The 17371-nt window shown below is 57.2% G+C and overlaps 1 protein-coding gene across 9 annotated transcripts in view; it reads right to left on the minus strand.

Moving 5' to 3' along the window:
- HDAC7 (histone deacetylase 7) overlaps positions 1–17371 on the minus strand; it is a 36766-nt gene that overhangs the window by 12466 nt on the left and 6929 nt on the right. For 5 of the 9 annotated variants that reach the window (XR_011464224.1, XM_070370673.1, XM_070370676.1 and 2 more), the window contains exons 2-12: positions 7880–7930; positions 4430–4617; positions 4241–4331; positions 3822–3933; positions 2920–3035; positions 2623–2748; positions 2194–2285; positions 1910–2005; positions 1592–1772; positions 1212–1408; positions 814–987 (exon numbers count right to left, since the gene is read on the minus strand). Coding sequence is in view for 8 of the 9 variants with exons in the window: in XM_070370673.1 (XP_070226774.1) it covers positions 814–987; positions 1212–1408; positions 1592–1772; positions 1910–2005; positions 2194–2285; positions 2623–2748; positions 2920–3035; positions 3822–3933; positions 4241–4331; positions 4430–4617; positions 7880–7930 (1424 nt within the window). In the remaining variant the exon portion in view is untranslated. Of the gene's footprint in view, positions 1–813; positions 988–1211; positions 1409–1591; positions 1773–1909; positions 2006–2193; positions 2286–2622; positions 2749–2919; positions 3036–3821; positions 3934–4240; positions 4332–4429; positions 4618–7879; positions 7931–11966; positions 13743–15851; positions 17300–17371 lie in introns of those variants that run through there. The other 4 variants (XM_070370675.1, XM_070370677.1, XM_070370674.1 and 1 more) reach the window with 4 other exon arrangements.

The raw sequence follows: 17371 nt of genomic DNA on the forward strand, positions 1-17371 counted from the left end.
TACCACATCTTATGGGCTGAGCTGTGTCCCTTCCTACCTCGTATTTAGGATTGGACACCCAGTCCCCTCAGTATGTGACCTGATTGGAAATAGGGTTTTCACAGGGGTACTCAAGTTAAAATGAGGTCATCAGGGTAAGCTCCAATATGATTCTTATCTTTATAAATAGGGGAAGTTGGGATACGGACGTGGACAGAAGACAACGTGCAGACCCAGGGAGAAGGCGGCCATCTACAAGCCGAGGGAAGAGGCCTTCCTTCACAGGGCTCAGAGGGAGCCAACCCACCAACACCCCGATTTCAGACCTCTAGCCTCCAGAACTGTGGGGAAAGGAACACCTGCTGTTTAAGGCACACACTTTGTAGTACTTGTTACACGAGCCCCAGCAAATGAAGACTCCATGGCTTGACTCGTTCAGTTGAAGGGCCAAGCCTGGCTCTGCCCCACCTCCTGCCCTAGCACCTTCCTGGAAACAGTACTAACAGTCACAGGGGAGAAGTCCTAGAGCGGGAATGCATGGGGCTCCATGAAAGACCAGTTTCACCACTGGAAAGGGACATGGCTTCAGCCTGAGGCTGGAAGGCTGCTGGAGGTGCACGTACATGTATGTGTGTATGAATGCACGTATGCATGTGTGTGAATGCGTGTATGCCTGCGCGTGTGTCTGTCTGTACCTCAGTGTGGGTTTGGCAGAAGAACCATGGTCCCAGAGCTGTCCCCTGCACTGACGTCCTATCTCCCTCCCTTCCACCATTACCAGGCCCCAGAGTCTCCTGACTCTACCTTCTGAGAGGCCCCTGGGCCTGACCATACCTGCTGGTGCTGCTGGAGAGGAACAGGGCCTCTGGCCTCCTGCTGCCCATGGCTGGACTCCCTATGTTCCAGGCCATCATCCCGAAGTGGCCCCACGCTCCCACCATCCGTCTCGAGGTCCTCAGCCGAGGGTATCTGCCGCAGTCGGGGCTTCTCACTCGGCTTGGCTGACCTCTAGGGGTGGGGGAGATGTCTACTGAGGAGACATGCTATGGCACAGGGCGTGAGGTGGGGAGTGGTGGTTGGGGCCAGATCGTCCTGCATCCCGCTGAGACTCTAGTGGTCACACAGCCCTGGGCCCCACACATCCCCTCTCTGGCCCTGCCCGCCCTGAGTCTCCCTTCTTTCAACCCCAGTTCAGCCACCCCTCACTGCCTCCCCTACCCCGTCCCCCTCACCTTGATCAGCTGGACGTGAGGTTTGAGCCGCTCCAGGCGGGGCTGCAGGGGCCCCAGCAGTGAGGGGGTAGTGGCGCTTGGGGGCAGGGGCTCTGAGCGGGTCCGGCTCAGTGGCCGGTGGAGGCCTGATCCAGAGGGCCGCTCGGTGGTCAGTAAGGACTGGGCAAAGTGGAAGGGCAGTGGCCCAAGCCCGGGCACTGGAAAGAATGGGGTGGGGGGCATAAGGAGGAGACCACAAGGAAGAGTGGAGGGAAGCCAGGGTGGAGGGTGAGGCGAGCCAGGGACTCAGCAGCAAGACGCACAGGAGGACGGGACCCTGGCCATGCTTGGCCCTTGGCAGGGTGCTGGGATCCAGCCCTTCTGGAGAAGCTGGGACTCACCAGTCAGCAGAGGGGTGTGAGTCACTGAGGGATCCAGGAGGAGAATGGGCTGCAGGCGAGAGGGCAGGGGGCCCCCAGCCTCGGGCTCCAGGCCATGGGGCAGGAAGAGGTGAGCATGGGGGTTCCCCAGGACTGGGCCCCGAGGGCCCAGAGTCGCATGGGTCCTGCGGTCACCATCAGCCTGCGGGAGAGTGGGGGAACATCACTGGCGAGAAGACCCTGGTGGGGAGGACAGTGAAGGCCAGGGGCGGGGTGTAGGAGAAGGAATGGAGAGATCTCAGGGTGTTTGGGGTGGGGGAGGGCGCCTCAGCCACTCACCCTGGCAGGGGCGGGCAGCCCCAGTGTGATTGTGGGCAGCAAGGCGAACGGGGCCAGAGAGGTCTCCTGCAGCCGCAGCCGCTGGCCCAAGAGCGCCTGCCATGGGAGCAGGGCAGGGGTCACCGGTTCCAGACCTCCACCCCTAGGCGCACCTTCCCCGGAACACCCCCAGAGGCTTGGGTGGGGGCTGCCCAGATGCTAAAGCCCCAGCCTGGCCGGGCTGCCTGCTGAGGACCGCTGAGCCCCAGAGATGCCCCGGGGCGCCCAGCCTGCCAAGGCCTTACCTCGGAGCCCAGGACGGGGTTGGGGCCATGCTCGCTGTCGTTGGGGGAGCTGCACCCTGATGCCGGCGTGCTGCTACTACTAGGGGAGGAGTCTGAGGGTTGGGGAGAGGGGGGTGCTCAGTTAGGAGCCAAGAGTGGCTAGGAGGGGGCCAGGAACAAGCCCTTTCCGCTGTGGATGGGCTCTGCTTCCTGCTTTCTTCCAGAAGGACAGGAAGGCCACCACCAGCCTCCAGCACCTCTGAACACTTGGTTTTTTAAAGATGCCCCTTCTTTTGGGCAGACGTCAGATTAGCCAATGGAGCAAAAGCTGGGTTCAGCCCCAACTCACCCCCTGGCAAGTGTGTAGGGCACCCTGTGACAACCACCCACAGGGGCCCTGGGGGAGGGCACCAGGCCTGCCTGCCACCCACCCACCCTGCCGGGCCTCACCGCCGAGGGTCTCTGCTGGCCGCCGACGGAGGCTGGGAGGGGCGCTCTCCTTCCGCAGTAGCGGGTTCTTCCTCCGCTCCAGGGACTTCTTGGGCTTGTAGCGCAGCTTCAGGTTGGGCTCGGAGACTGCAGGAGCGCCGGGATCACTTGGTGCACGCCCACCTGGTCTCTGCCCTAAGCCCTCCCTTCCAGCCCTCTCTGAGACAGGCAGGAGAAGGCAGTACCCCCTCCCTGACCCTCTCCCAAGGCTCTTCCCCCTTAGCCCCTCTGGAGGTCCCTGCTGGCCTGTCCACGCACCTGTCTTGCGCAGAGGGAAGTGTTCTGGAGGGTCGCAAGGCAGGCTGGGAACAGGAGGCAGGAAGCTGCTGAGCATGGAACGGGCAGCTCCCTCCGTCTCCAAGGGCTCGAGAGTTCTGTGGAGTGAGCACCAAGGCTGCTTCAGAGGGGCAGGGATGCCCAGAGGCGTAGCAGCCACCTCCTTCCACTCTTTGGGACCTGTCGGGGGAGGCAGCGGGGCTTCCCAGGTGGCGCTAGTGGTAAAGAACCCTCCTGCCAATGCAGGAGACATGAGATGTGGGTTCGATTCCTGGGTTGGGAAGATCCCCTGGAGGTGGGCACGGCAACCTACTCCAGTATTCTTGCCTGGAGAATCCCATGGACAGAGGAGCCTGACGGGCTACAGTCCATGGGGTCACAAAGAGTCGAACACGACTGAAGCGACTTAGGATGCAGGCATGCTGGAGTGGCAGCAGCCAGGAGGGCCAGGCGGAGTGCATGGCCAGTAGGAACAGGGGCCATCTCCAGGGGGCAGTACTGGGCCACCCATCCTGATCTGTCCTTAGGAGCCAGGGTCCCAGACACAAAGGGAGGAAGCTGTTCTAAGAATCTGGATATTTCTGTGCTTAGGGGAAGATACAGAGGAGAAAACCAGCGTGGTGTGCGTGAGTGTATGTGGGGGGAGGAGAGGCTTGTAGGGAAGAAGGGCCTCAGGCGGGGTGAGGAGAGATAATTAAAGGCCAGAGGAGGGCAGGTATCAGCTGGGAGAGAGGGTCGGAGAGGCACTAGGATTAGAGGTGAGGGGTGAGGATTAGGTGAAGGGCAGCTGAGAGCAGCGGTCTGCGTGTGCTGTGTGCTCATTGGCGGACATCCGGAGGGGGGCGTGGCAAGGACACAAGGAGTCGGGGCGGAGAGGGAGTTACCTGTAGGGAATGCTGGGGCTATTAGGATGAACCGTTCTCTCTAGGGCCGCCTGTTGTTTCTTCAGAATCACCTCTGCCAGCTTCTGCTTGACCACACTGCTGGCTACGGCACCTGCAGGGGTGGAAATTATGAGTGGTTTGGGGGGTGGATGGGTGGGTGGCCTCCCTGGAACGTTTTCTGCCCATTGCCCTGATCACGCCCCCCGTGCCCCAGACTAGGCTTCCCAGGGCCCCTTTATGCAACAGCCAAGCCTGAGGCTACACCCCTTCTGTGAAGCCCGCGGGTCCCCCTTCACTTCCTCCCACGTTCACCCCCAGTGCCTGGCAGGCAGAGAGCGACCCCGACTGGAGCTGGCATCCTCCTTCCCCCCGCCCACACGGGGGGCCGTGGACACGCCGGGGGAGGCTTCCACCCTTACTTCGCTTGCTCTTGTCCTTATTGAGAAGCTGCCGCAGCTCTTGTTCCTGCTGCCCCATCTGCAACTCGGGCATCGGCGTGTCCATTGAGAGCTGTGGGGAGGGGGCGAGGAGTTGAGGACAGAGGTGGAGGCTGAAGGGAGGGCGGGGCCGCGTCTGGGCTTGAGGCTTGGTGGGAGCTCTAGCTTTACCCGCATGGGCTCTGCCGAGCGCTGGGGCTGCAGGCCCGCCAAGAAGAGGTGGTGGTGGAGGCGCTGGGGGTGCTGCAGGGCCAGCAGTGTGGGCTCCGGCGGGGGCTCCACCGGGGGCCGCTGGCCCACCCGCAGGTCCATGGGCTGGGGCTGAGGGCCTGGCGTGTCTGCGCGGGGCCTGGGCCAGCCTGAGGGCGCACAGAGAGGGCAGGGTGAGCGGGAAAGGCCCGCAGGTGAGCGGTTACCTAATCCGCCTCCTTCAGACTCACTTGACAAGGCACAACACCCTCCAGGGGCCTTCCCCTTGGGGGCCCTCAGCACAGTCCTGCAAGGTAGGTATTTTCAATTCTGTTTCACCCGTGAGAAAGGAGGTCATATATACCATGCCGTTAGTCTATCGCTGGTGGTGGTGAGCTGAGCCTTTTGACCCCAAGTGTAGTTTTCTACTAAATATATTGCCTCTCCAGGCCACGGTTGGGGGCTGTGGGATTTAGGAATGGGCTGAGTACCCTTTAGTGATACATCCTGGGCCCTGACCTCTCCTTCCCTTCTTCCCCACTGGAGGAGGATTGGACACACATGCCCTCTGATAAACTGATCTCAAAAACAGCGATAGGACAGGCAGTTCCCTTTGTTCTGTCTCCAAGCCCAAAGGGCACCCCAGGCCCTCAGTTGCCATCCTCCCTACTTTATCCCAGGTCACAGGATAAAGAAGAGGTGCCTCAAACCCACAGCCAGCCCTGGCTAGCACCCTAGGCCTACACAAGGCCCAGGTGCCCAGGGAGCTCCTAGGTACCCTCACGCCAGCTCTGGGCCAGGCGTGGCAAGGACGGCAGCTTCAGGGCCTCTTCTCAAGTGTCCCCTGCACCCACACCAGGAGCACCCTGCCAAGGCCATGGACGCAGGGGCTATATATAACCAGTTGCCAGACTAGGTCCCACGCCAGCACCGCCAGCTGTGCCAGGCTGCGCTCAGCAGCCAGACATTCCCAGTTATCCTAGAAAGGAGGTCACAGGTGGGGCTGGGAGCAGGTGAGATCACACAAGCGGAGGAAGCTTTTAAGAGAGGCTTCCTTCAGCTAATGCAGTGCTGGGCATCCCCTATGGCGGCAGCCATGGGCTGTCTTCCAGGCCTGCATTGAGGAGGACTGGAAGGCGCTGGGGCAAAGACCAGCCAGGGACTCAGGAAACACAGCCTCCAGGTCCAGCTGAACCATTATCTTAACATCTACAGCACATGTGCCGACTTGCTGCAAACCCTTTCACCTCATCACCCTGGGGCCCTGGGAGGGAGCTACTACTATTCCCACAGGAAGAAACTGAGGCTCAGGTGAAGGGACCTGGCCAAGGCCACCAGCCCAGGGCACAGTGAGCACAGGTTCTGTCCTGCTGAGACCGGCGCTCTGGCTCCATTTTCCCCTCCACTTTCAGGAAGTCGCCTCCCCTGTCTCTCACCCCAGGATGGGTTTCTCGCTGGAGAAAGGCAGAGGGGCTTGCAGTAGGTGGTCACTAAGTGGTACCCGCTCTTATATTCTCTGACTGTGAGATGGAGACGAGAGAGGAGCAGAGCAGGGAGGTGCCTGTACCATTCTCTGGATGTTAAGAGACCAGAGTGGGTGGCTGGGCACCCAGATACTGACAACAGCAGGCAATGCACCACTTTGATGTCCCCACTTCTTGCTCATGCCTCCACTCAGGGACCCCAAAGTCTCATTCTGGGTTGAGTTTGGGCTTCTGATGCCACTGCGCTGCTGCCCCAGGAAAGGTCTCAGTCCTCTCATGGCAGGTGTCCTGGCTTCCTGGGGGGACTCCCTCAGTGATGCACGAGGGTCCTCAGGGCAGGCCCCCTGGACTTTCGGCCAGCAGCTTTGGCCGCACAGACTGGGAGCAGCCCATTCCTCTCTCCCTCACTGCCTCAGCCTCCAGAGCACAGGCTGCTGGAAAGGTGGGAGGGGGTCTGCCTTCAACCCTGGGAACCCCTCTCAGGGTGAATTAGCATTTGAGGGTCTCCACAATCTGGTGCTAAGCTGGTCTCTCCCCACCTTGTCTCCCACATCTGAACAAGGACCCTCTATCTAAGCCATCAGCTCATGTACAGCCCATGTCTCATCACAAACCATGTACCTTCCGTCCTCTGAGCTTTTGCTCACAAAGTCCCCCCGCTGGTGCTGTCTTCACCCCTCAATTCCACTTTTCTAGATCTTGCCAGACTTCCAAGCCTTGCTGGAGTCTTTCCCCTTTCCTGAAGCCAGCCCAGGGTCCCGTGTCCAGCCCTCCTCTGGATTTCCATCATGCTGGTGGTTCTGTCCCCTGAAACCACCAGCGAGGCAGGTACCAAATCTGAGCTAAGCTCCAAGGGCAGGGACTTGGTTCTCCCTATGGCTCACTATCCCAGCACCTAGAACCAGGACCTAGCACATGACAGGCACTCAGCAAATACTGTCTGAATCAATAAATAAATCCCTATGTCCTCTGTGCCCTGGAATAGAGATGGAGTTCATTCATGCTTCTTTTTCCAATTTCTGTCTTTCAATGTTTAGAAAATCACACAGCCAGGAGGACTATATGACAGTAGGTGGTGAACTCAATGTTTCTTGAATGGATGGATGAATTCCTTAACCAGCTGCTGCCTCCTTTCACACAGATCACATACTACATTCTACCATTATTTCTCTTTTTATCTGTGTGTCTCATCTCCCCAGGTCTGCAAGCTTTCGACAGCTAGGACTGGCGCAAAGAGGACATGCCCTTCCTTTCTCGCTGCCCTAGGCTGGGTGTCAGGTGTGGAACCTGCACCCAGAAGGCCCTCAGTGGATCTGGTTGAAATGAAGGACAAAGCAGCCCTCAGTCCGTCCAGCCTCCCCAACCCCCCGCCCAACCATGGGTACATCCTAAACCATGGGCATCCACCCCCTCCCCGCCCAACACAGCCTGACAGCAGCGGGGGTGTGGAACGCTGAGAGGATCACGGAGGGGGGTCCTCGACCTCCACCCAAGTGCCACAAGGCATCTTCCCATCCTGCAAGGGCTGCTGTGCCCACCCCGCAGGGCCGGCGTGAGGACCACAGAGCCAACAAACAAGAATGCACCCCCTCCCCAGAGCCCCCAAGGCAGGGACCTGAGCATAAATATTAGCTTCCTACTTGCCTTCCTGTTTCGCTGCCCCAGCGCAGACAAGGAGAGCATCCTGCCTTTCCTTTTCCTGTTGTGCTTCCCAGCTCTGGGGCCCGCCTGGATCCAGAATTGCCTCTCTTATCCCCCACCCTCACCTCTTCCCCACAAAACCCCAACTTTGCCCTGTCCCCCAGAACCCCAGTCTCCCAACTCTCTGGCCCATCCTCCAGCCACCCTGCTGAACCACCTTCTGTCCTTTTCAGCTCCTCACCCTCCTTTGTCCTTTCCAGCCTCATCTTCTATTCCCCACCACACTCCCCCTACGGCATACTCTTACCTATGATGGGTGGGCTGGAGCAGGGGGCAGCCGGGCTCACCTGGGTCCCATCTGTACAGAGAAGAGAGATGGAGTGAATCAGCTGCCAGGAGAGGAAGGGCAGGGGAGGGAGAGGAAAGAGGGCTAAGCCAGGCAGGCTGCCTGCCTGTCCAGGAGGCCCCACTCCAGCCCGAGCATGCCAAAACCTGGCACCTCCACCGGAAGCTAGCCAGAAAGTCAAGATCCCACCCCATTCCTTTCCTCGAACTCCCATGCCGCTTAAGAGTGATCCCCAGCTCCATCTTCCTCATCCGATCTATCAAGTGGCTGAGATATCTCGCTCTACTGGAGCTCAGTCTTGGACAGGAAACTCAGGTGGTTCATTTACCCAGAAGTGTCAGGCTTCCCTGAGGTGCCCAGCCTTCTCTGGGCAGCCGAAGCAGGCTCCCAGAGTTGGAAGGGGAAGGAGAGGGCTGAGGGGTGAGGCGGACAGCAGGCTGGTGAGACTGCCCTAAGGATGCCTGGAGGGAAACAAGGGGAAGGGAGAGCAGGACTGAAAAGGGAGCTGGGCCCCCCTCCACAGTTGGGGAGGGATTAGGTCATGGCCTGGAGGTCAGGTCAGATCTGCTGGGAGCTGCGAAGGGGTGGATCTGGAATGCACAGCTCGAGGACCCCATAAGAGGAACCCCCTCTTCCTACTGCCCCATCCTGGGTCTTGCAGCCTCTGTGCCCCCAGAGAAGGGAATCGCTCAGCCTCTGTTTCATGGATAACCTGAAAGAAGAAGTCTTTCCTTCTGGAAGCGGCCACCTCTCCCAGACTCCTCGGTCCAGCTCAGGATCCCCAACCCCACCTCCATCCAGTTCAGAGCCCATGGAATCCCACGGTAGGGCAGTCAGCAGCAGAGAGGCCTACAGGAGCCCAGGGGCTGGCTGGGGTGGGGAAAGCTGAGTCCTGAGGCCACTTTGCCCTCCTGCTGTCCAGCTCAGGGCAGAGGGGACGGAGCTGGAGACCAGAGGCCTCCTGGAGGGGCAAGTGGAGGACATACAGAAGCCCTCCTCAGACCAGATTTGGGGCAGAAGGGGTGTTTTTCTGAAGGTCAGCTGGCAGGCACTGCTCTGTGGCCTAAGGGCAGCCTCAGTCATCTTTCAAAAGCTGGACAAGTAGAAGTCCCTGCAAGCAGGTGCCTGTCGGGGAGGGGCGCCTCTGGGCACAGAGAAAGAGACTCCCACCAACTGCCCCCAGATACTAGTGCCCCGTGCCCGGATGACATTTGGTAGGGAAATGTCACTCCACCTATTCAAATGCGGCCTATCCTCTCAAGTCCAGCCGGAGCCCATCTCCGCAGGAAGCTCCCCCTGACCCCCCATTCCTCACCTCCCCAAGCATCCACTTGGTACCCACCACCTCGACACTTTCGTAATCGGGGTCTCTACAGTGCCACTGGTGAGCTATGACCTAATACCTTGCTGGGCACATGGCAGACTGTTAGAAACTGGTGACTCGAACACAGGACACTCTCCTGACCCCATGCCTAGGACACGGCATGAGTATCTCTCAAGGTTTGTGAGCCTCAAGGAACAGGAGTGCAGGAGGCAGCCTCCTATCCCCAGAATGGGATAGCCCCCCACCCCGGGGCTCTCTCAGGACCTCGTTCTCCGAGACAGGCTTCAAAACTAGGCTCCCAGCTGCACGTCCAGAGACCATAGGGTCCTGTGCCTCCAGTCCCTGCTGCTGGGAACTGTCTCCTTCAGCCCTTGGTCCTTGCCTGAGGGCTGGCCAGCAGCATGCACTGTGGGGGCACAGCCAGCTTCTCTGCACCCCATTCCCCTGTAACCACGGGTTCTGGACACCATGCACCCTCTGGAGGGGACAAAACTAATGGCCCTGAACTCCGAAGTGTTTGTTACAGGGCTCAGAAGAGACATTCTGTGATGATGATATGATGTAAACTCTGTTTAGGAAAGCTGGGTGTGTGTGTGCGTGTTTTGCCTACCAACAGGGGTGGATTTTAGAAGCAATGCCTGGAAAGAGCTCTGCTTCTCTCAAGCCCCTGGGTCCATGCTGAGAGACCAGGGGTTCAGAAGCGCCCAGAGCAACCGAGATAATTGTTAGGGAGCAGCTCTCCTGTGTCCCAGAGAGAAGAAAAGGCACCCGGTCAGCGGCTGACCTGAAACCACAAAGTAACCATCTGGCATCTCAGACTTGGGGATGAATTTGGGGGCCCTTCTCATCAGCCCCTCTCATAGTGCTATTATCACTAATTTGGGTGCAATCAGGAGTGAAATGTGGGCTTCCCTAGTGGCTCAGACAGTAAAGAATCTGCCTGTAATCCAGGAGACTGGGGTTCGATCCCTAGGTCAGGAAGGTCCCCTGGAGAAGGAAATGGCTACCCACTCCAGTATTCTTGCCTGGAGAATTCCATAGACAGAGGAGCTTGGCGGGCCACAGTCCACGGGGTCACAAAGCATTGGACATGACTGAGCGACTGACACTTTCACGTGTGAAATACAATCAGGAGTGAATGGACCCAAGAGATGGAAAACACAGCACAGGTCTGGCCCTTTCCCACACTGCTCCCGGCCTTCGTGGACAGCTTTCATTTCTGGAATTCTGGTCACTCTCTATTCCTACCTTCTTTGGAGGCAACTGCAGTCAGGCTGAAGAGACGGTTTACCAGGTGCTGAAGTTTCCATCAAGTCACCTTCCCCAACTGGACACCTGATCTTACCCAGAAATTCTGCCCCAGTGGGTCCGCCCTGGCCCTCAGCCACCTCCAGGGTAGACATAAATGCAGCTCTCCCGTCCCCGAGCACCTGTACAAGCTGGCCTCCCGCTCCTCCCTTGTTTCCCCTTGGTCCTCACCTGCCCAGCAGATGTGACTGGAAACCTGAGCTCGGCCTGGCCACCTGCTCTCCCCGGTGCTGCCAGTCTTATGTCAGGGGAGGGAGCATGGCCATCCACAAGCACCCTCTGAATGCTTTCCATGTCTTTGTCAAAGCTGTGTCCCCCTCCCTGGTCTCCTGAGGAGTTGAAAAAGGAGGAGCAGCCAGACCCCTACCCTGCAGGCATGAGGCGAAGCCCTGGGTCCAGGGCTGACTCTCCCCCTCTCCCTCCCGCAGCCCCCTCAGCTCAGGTCTGCCTCGCCAGACAAAGCTTGACTCCGCAGGGGGCTGGCAGAGAAGACAAAGCTGGGAGTGAAATGGCCACGAAGGTCCAAGAATCAATAAACAGAAGAGAGAACGTCACAGTTGCCCAACTGACAGAGTGAGGACTGTGTAGTGTTATGTTAGGAGCTGATGAGGCTTCAGAGATTGTGCAGGCAACACTCTCACTTCCCAGAGAAGGGAAAGAGAGAGGGGAGGGAGGGCTAGATCACAGTCACCCAGCGGGTCAGCGGTACAACCAGGCCAGACCAGTGCGGGGAGGAGAACCCAAGAAGTCGATCCCAAAAGCAGGTTCTAATTACCTCTCGATGAGGGCACTGGTCTTGGGCTCGAAGGAGTGGAAAAGTGATAAAACCTGACTTTTACTTTCAGGAGTTTCAACTCCAGACAGCCCACGATTTTTTAAAAATTGAAAAGTATATGACTTGTAGACACTAAAAACATTTCAAAGAGCCCCCCAAAGTATGAAACTAGAAGTTTCTCACTCATCCAACTCCCTAGGACTTCCTTAGACTCAATTCCATTTAACAGTTTCTTATGTCCCTCTTCCAGAAATTCTCTTGCTACTTACTAATTCTATTGCTCATGATCTTGGCACCAAGCTGCTTATTACTCAGATTTATCCAGAACCCAGTGCGCTGCAAGCTGGATGGGAACTCCGGCCCCACGAAGTGAGAGAAGTAAGGGTCCGCAGCATGGAGGACGTTGGTTTTGAGGTTAGATAGTCCGGTGTTCACACTCCGACTCCCTCAGTGACCGGCAGGGACAGCCAGGGACACGCTGCAGCTTGGGCAAGGCTTGGCTGTGCCTCCGAAATTCAACAGTAAGAATATGGACCAGAAAGAGGTCATTTGAGATGAGCGACGCTGCGCGTGAAGCACGGGGCACATGGCGGGTACTCCCCGCTAGGGTCGTGATTCATCCTGTTTGCCCCTGAACTCACCTGCAGCCGCCCTCTGGCATAAGCATCTCATCGTCTGGTCCCATCTGCGTTCTCCCCTCGTCTCTCAGTCCACTTGCTCCCAGATGCGTTCCTGTCCAGTCCCTTATCTCCTGACTCTCCCAACTCTTCTCTTTCTTCTCCATCTGAACTTTTGTAAACTAGCCGTTTACTATGTGCCCTGTGTTTGCTAGTTCATCTGACCCTGATGACAAACCTATGTGGTGGTTACTATTTTTATCCCTATTATATAGATTAGTCAACTGAGGCCCAGCAGTATTAAATAACTCATCTGGAGGCACATAACAGGGAAGTGGCTAAGCTGGGACTTCAGCCAGACAAATGGGCTCCAGAATCCATGTTCTTAAGCAACACTCGTGGCTGCTTTTCCCCAGCACCTCGACTCTACAGGCTAGTGGGTGGACAGCGAATGCAGGACCTGGCTGGGCACAGGGAAAGATAAAAATCACACAGCTCCCAGGAAACCTGAACCAGCGGCAGACTCCAGTCCTGCTGCAGGTTAGAGGGCGGAAACTGCCTGTCTCATCTCTAGGCCCCGGTGAAGACAGTCCTCCCAGATCACAGATAAATACCAACTGCTGACTCTGCAGATGCCATGCCAAGCGATGATTTCGGACTATAGGTGGGAACAGGGGCTGGCAACTGACAAGGCGGGAACTTGGACGAGCACCGCCTTCATCTTCAGGCTCTCCGGCATCCTCCTTTGTCCCTTCCTTAGATGCTCCCAAGGGCCTCTGAGGCTTTCTCATTAGCGTCTCAAAGCAAGCTCCACCAGGCAGGCAGGAAGGCTGGCGGGCCTGGGGTGGAGGCTCCCAGGTGAGCGGCTGGGGACGCGGGCCTGCCCAGACAAAGGCCTCCAGTCAGGCCGAGGCGGGGGGCCCAAGCTCGAAGGCTCCGCAGCTATGCGGCAGGCAGGAGGCTGGATGTGAGGGCCGCAAGGCCGGCCCTCCACCTCCGCCTCCGCAGCAAGCATGCCCCTTTCCCCGCGCCTGGGGCCCTGGGGCAGCTATTTTTAGCTCTTGACACCTGGGTATTTTGCAGCCGCAGGATGTCCGGTTTGGAGTCTCTTTCTGGGAATCCCACATGCGGCTGTTGTAAACAGCCCCACGCAGCGGTGGCCTGTGCTGGGAGCGGGCACCCCCCTTTCTGCTGTTTGAGATGAATCAAACAGGAAGCAGATGTAACCATGGCAGCAGCAGCTTGAGCTCCCTGGGGGTGGGAAGGCGTCCTCTCTGGCTTCTTGTCCCTGCCCTGGGGTCCAGTCCTTTCTGTGGCCTCTCCTGGCGGATGGAGACCACCATGAGGCAGGGGAGCTGGGCCTTTCTGAGTCCTGAGGGGTTGGTGGTTCCTGGGACTGGCGCTCTCTGGGGCATCTCACTGCCCTCTGGCAAGGGAAAATGGGAGTCTCTCCAAACCCCGCAGCTCCCGGGGCCTCGGGGCCACTGCTCAGTCTCCCCTGGCTATTCTCTGTGGGACGGGGAGGGTAGAACCACTTGCTCAGGGTGTGTGGCATCTCAGCAGCAAGCTCCCCCCAGTCCCAGGCCAGGCCCCCTTGTCCAGACTGCCCTAAGCTTTCTCAGGTCCCAAAAGGCCTCAGAAACCAAAGTTGCCACTTACCCTCAGCCCTCTGCTCCAGGAGCACCAAGCCCTGAAATAGGAAGTTCACCACGATGTCTGCCCACCATCTGTCTTTCCTATTACAAGCAAAACAACCTGAGCAGTCAAGATGGGGCCCCCATCTGTAATTCGGGGAGAAGAGCTGAGTTTCTGTCAAGCTTCTGCCTTTGTCTCTTCCCCTCCCCCACCCCCTGGTGCCCCACTGAGACCAGCTGCTCCCTCTTAGCCGCCAGCCCCAGCCAGTCTTTCTCAAGGGCCAGCGCTTGCCCCAACAGGAAGCACGGTCACCGCCCTGGGGCTGTCTCAGGGCTGCTCCTTTCTCCCCTCTGAGGTCTGTGTTCACTCCCTCGCCCTCACTGGTCCCCAGCTCCTGGGTCCTCCTTGGCTAGACCCTGCCTCCCTCTGCACCCCACTTCTGCCTCCCGCCGGTTCTCTCTCTCAGCTATGCCTTTCTGGCTCTGCTCACTGGTGCCATCCACGAGGCCACTCAGCCCACTCCAGAGACTGCCAGGGAAAAGCTTAAGTTATATTAATATCAATCATTATTATTTTATTATTACCAGTAATTAGTAATATTAGTAAGGATCAACAACCATGTACTGAATGCTTACTGGGTGCTGGTTACCGTGCTAAGTATCTGACTTGTACTCTCTCATTCGGTCCTCACAAGCACCCTATAAGGTCAACACTGCTACCATCCTCAAATTACAAAGGAGGTAACTGAGGCTCAGAGAGGTTACGAAACTCGCCAAGGTCACACAGACAGTAAGTGGAGCTTCTGGGACTCCAGAATCTAAGCTCATAATCCCTACACTGGTGTGTATAATGAGCCCCACCCACTGAGGTGAGGTGAGGCCACCTGGGGGTCACTGGACAGAGTGTGGTCCCAGCATCGGAAGGCCTGGGTGTGACTCACGTGTTCCCACAATGCCGGCACTCCATCCAGAAGACAACAAAAATAAAGACAGGACCATCTCTGCCTATGCCTCCAAGAGGCCTCCAAGAGGCACTCCCCAATTCCATCTTTACTTCCTTTTTCATCCTCTTCATTTTCCCTGCTTTTTAAATGTACTTGTTACCATTTTATCATTTCCTGTAAGCTGCCCCCAGCCGCGCGCATATAACTAAACAAGCAAACCCCCAAGGCTGCCTCAGAGGACAAACGCTGTGTGAAGGCACTCTGGAAACCGTCAGGCCCTGTCTAAAATGCAGGTTACATAACCCAAGCAAGACACCCACGGAGCGGCTACTCGGGAGTGAATCCCCAGGGAGAAGATGCTCTCTTCTCTCTCCCTCTCTTGCCCAGGCCTTACACACTCCGGCAGGCCATGGGCAGGAGTGGAAGGGGCCCCGCGTGCAAAAGAGAGCCCCCATCCTCAGGGCTTCCCTGGTAGCTCAGTGGTAAAGAATCTGCTTACAGTCCAGGAGACCTAGGTTTGATCCTTGGGTTGGGAAAATCCTCTGGAGAAGAGAATGGCAACCCATTCCAGTATTTTTGCTTGGAAAATCCTATGGACAGAGGAGCCTGGCAGGCTAGTCTATGGGGTCACAAGAGTCGGACATGACTTAGCAACTAAACTGCCACGATCCTCAGGGCAGGCTCCTGAGGGGCTAGGAACACAAGCAAACAGCCATCAGCACCCCTAGACCTGGATGTCTGGAGAGAGACAGAGATCACGGTGGAGACCCTGGCCTGCTCCATGGCCTGGGGCATCATGGATATGAGTCCATGAATAGTAACAAGCTATGAATGCTGGCACTCACAGGATGCCACATTAATATTCATGACAGTTAAATACCAGATCCCCATCCCAGCTAAGCCCCGGAATCCCACTCATTTCGCCTGTTATTTTTGGAAGGTGGCGGGTAGATTCTCCAGGTGACACAATTCCCTTTTGCGGCCAGGGCTGCCCTTCAGGCTTGCTCGGCTGGGGTGTCTCTAGACCACAGATCCAGCTAGGGTGCATGCACAGCTCTCAGGGAATTCAAATGCCAGATGCATGGTACTGGGTACTGATTTGGGCCAACCAGCTGTCTTGGAAAATTTCTAGCCAACTGGGGATTTGATGAGATGAACATTTACTGTAGTGGAAGGTAGAGATCACTGACTGAAAAAATGGCATACACTGTGTGGTCTTGTTTTGGTAAAATGCACAACACAGGAAGGCAAGTCAGGAGATGGAAAGGTGCTCAGAGGGACCCTGGCAGCGATCTCCCATTGCTGGGACTGGCTGTTTCTTACTCCTTCACCTTTGCTCCTCTGTGTTGTCTGACGTCTACGAGGTGCATGAACTGCCTCTGTAACAATGAAACAGAATTGATATGTATATATACCGCCCTGCACGATCAAGATGGCACTGCCAATGGGCATGTAAGCTCTGGGTCCCGTGAGAACTAGGACACAGGGCTCTCACTGATTCCTCCTATTCTTGGACCCCATATCCTCTGGGGTTCTGCATTATCTACAGCCCAGGATCCTCGGCCTCTCCCTGAAGCACACAGAAGGCCGAGCACGGGCCTGGGCACCAAGTCAGGACTGACTTAATGGATGCCTGCAGCCTGAATAATGATCATTTCCTGAAAGAAATGCCTCCTGCCTCTTCCAGGGCCGCTGTGCTGGGAATAGAGACTGCTGACATCACTGACCTTCTCATCCTTCCCCTGCCTCATGCTCCTTTTAAAAGTTGCCAGGGAGGGGCTAAAATAAAGGTCACCCCGGCAGATGCTGGCAAGGTACTTACTGCACAGCAGGGCCATCGGGGCCAGTCCCATCCCAGACCTTCCCTGTGCCAGCTGGCAGCGAGGTCCTAGGGTCCCTTGCATCCTGCCTCACTGGGAGAGGCGGGGGTGAGGGAGTGAAAGAGAGAAGGGGTCCACCCTGTGACTTCTGGCTACAGACTCCTGCTGTTCCAGGCCCTTATGGGTGGAGGAATCTGTGAATTTGGCCTGATTTTTCTGTGAACTGGGGCTGAGCCCAGTTTCTGTTCTTCATGTCTTTAACATTCCCTATCCCTGACCTTCAAAAATATGAACAATAACATCAATGATGGTGATGATGTTCTCTGTGCACTGACCTCATACTGGGCACAGTGCTAGTCTTACTTACTTGAATCTTGAGAGCAACTCAAGGAGCTTGAAGCAATTATTACTTTCATATCACAGAGATGAGGAAACCGAGGCACAGAGAAGAGCTACACTCGGTTTTTTGCAGGAGGAGAATAGGGACGCTACCACCTTCCTCCCTGTGACCTCACTGGAGGGCCCTTCTGCAAGCTCTGCGATGGGCCCAGGAGAGAGAAGGTGATCACTCACATTCCCAGGGTGCATTTGAATCTGCTGAGGGTTGACAGGCACATACGAGTAAATCCCCACTTGAAAGATTAGGAAATCAGGTGTCAGAGTCCTTGGCAGCCTTGCACAAGGTTCCTCAGCCTATTCGACTGGGATTCAAACCCAGGTCTCTGGTCTGAGAATAGTTTCTTCCCCACTACCACACTAGAGGACTCTGAAGGCCTGGAAGGAGAGGCCGTCCTTCCAGTGCCCTGGAGCAGAAGTCAGGGCCCAGCCCCTCGCCCGGTGGGGCGGGGGTGGGGGGCTGTGCCAGCGCGCCTCCTCAGCTCCACCGTGACTCACTCCTGGGACCCAGGGGAAACACAGCCCTGAGCTGTGGGCAAACACGGCCTGCCGCCTGCCCCGCCTCCAGCTCCCCGCCTCCACATTTGCTAACCGAAACCCGGCTGTTGCTATTTTTAACCCTCCAGCTCCCCCTT

The sequence above is a fragment of the Bos mutus genome, chromosome 5 (assembly GCF_027580195.1).
Source record: "Bos mutus isolate GX-2022 chromosome 5, NWIPB_WYAK_1.1, whole genome shotgun sequence".
In the NCBI taxonomy this organism is placed as follows: domain Eukaryota; kingdom Metazoa; phylum Chordata; class Mammalia; order Artiodactyla; family Bovidae; genus Bos; species Bos mutus.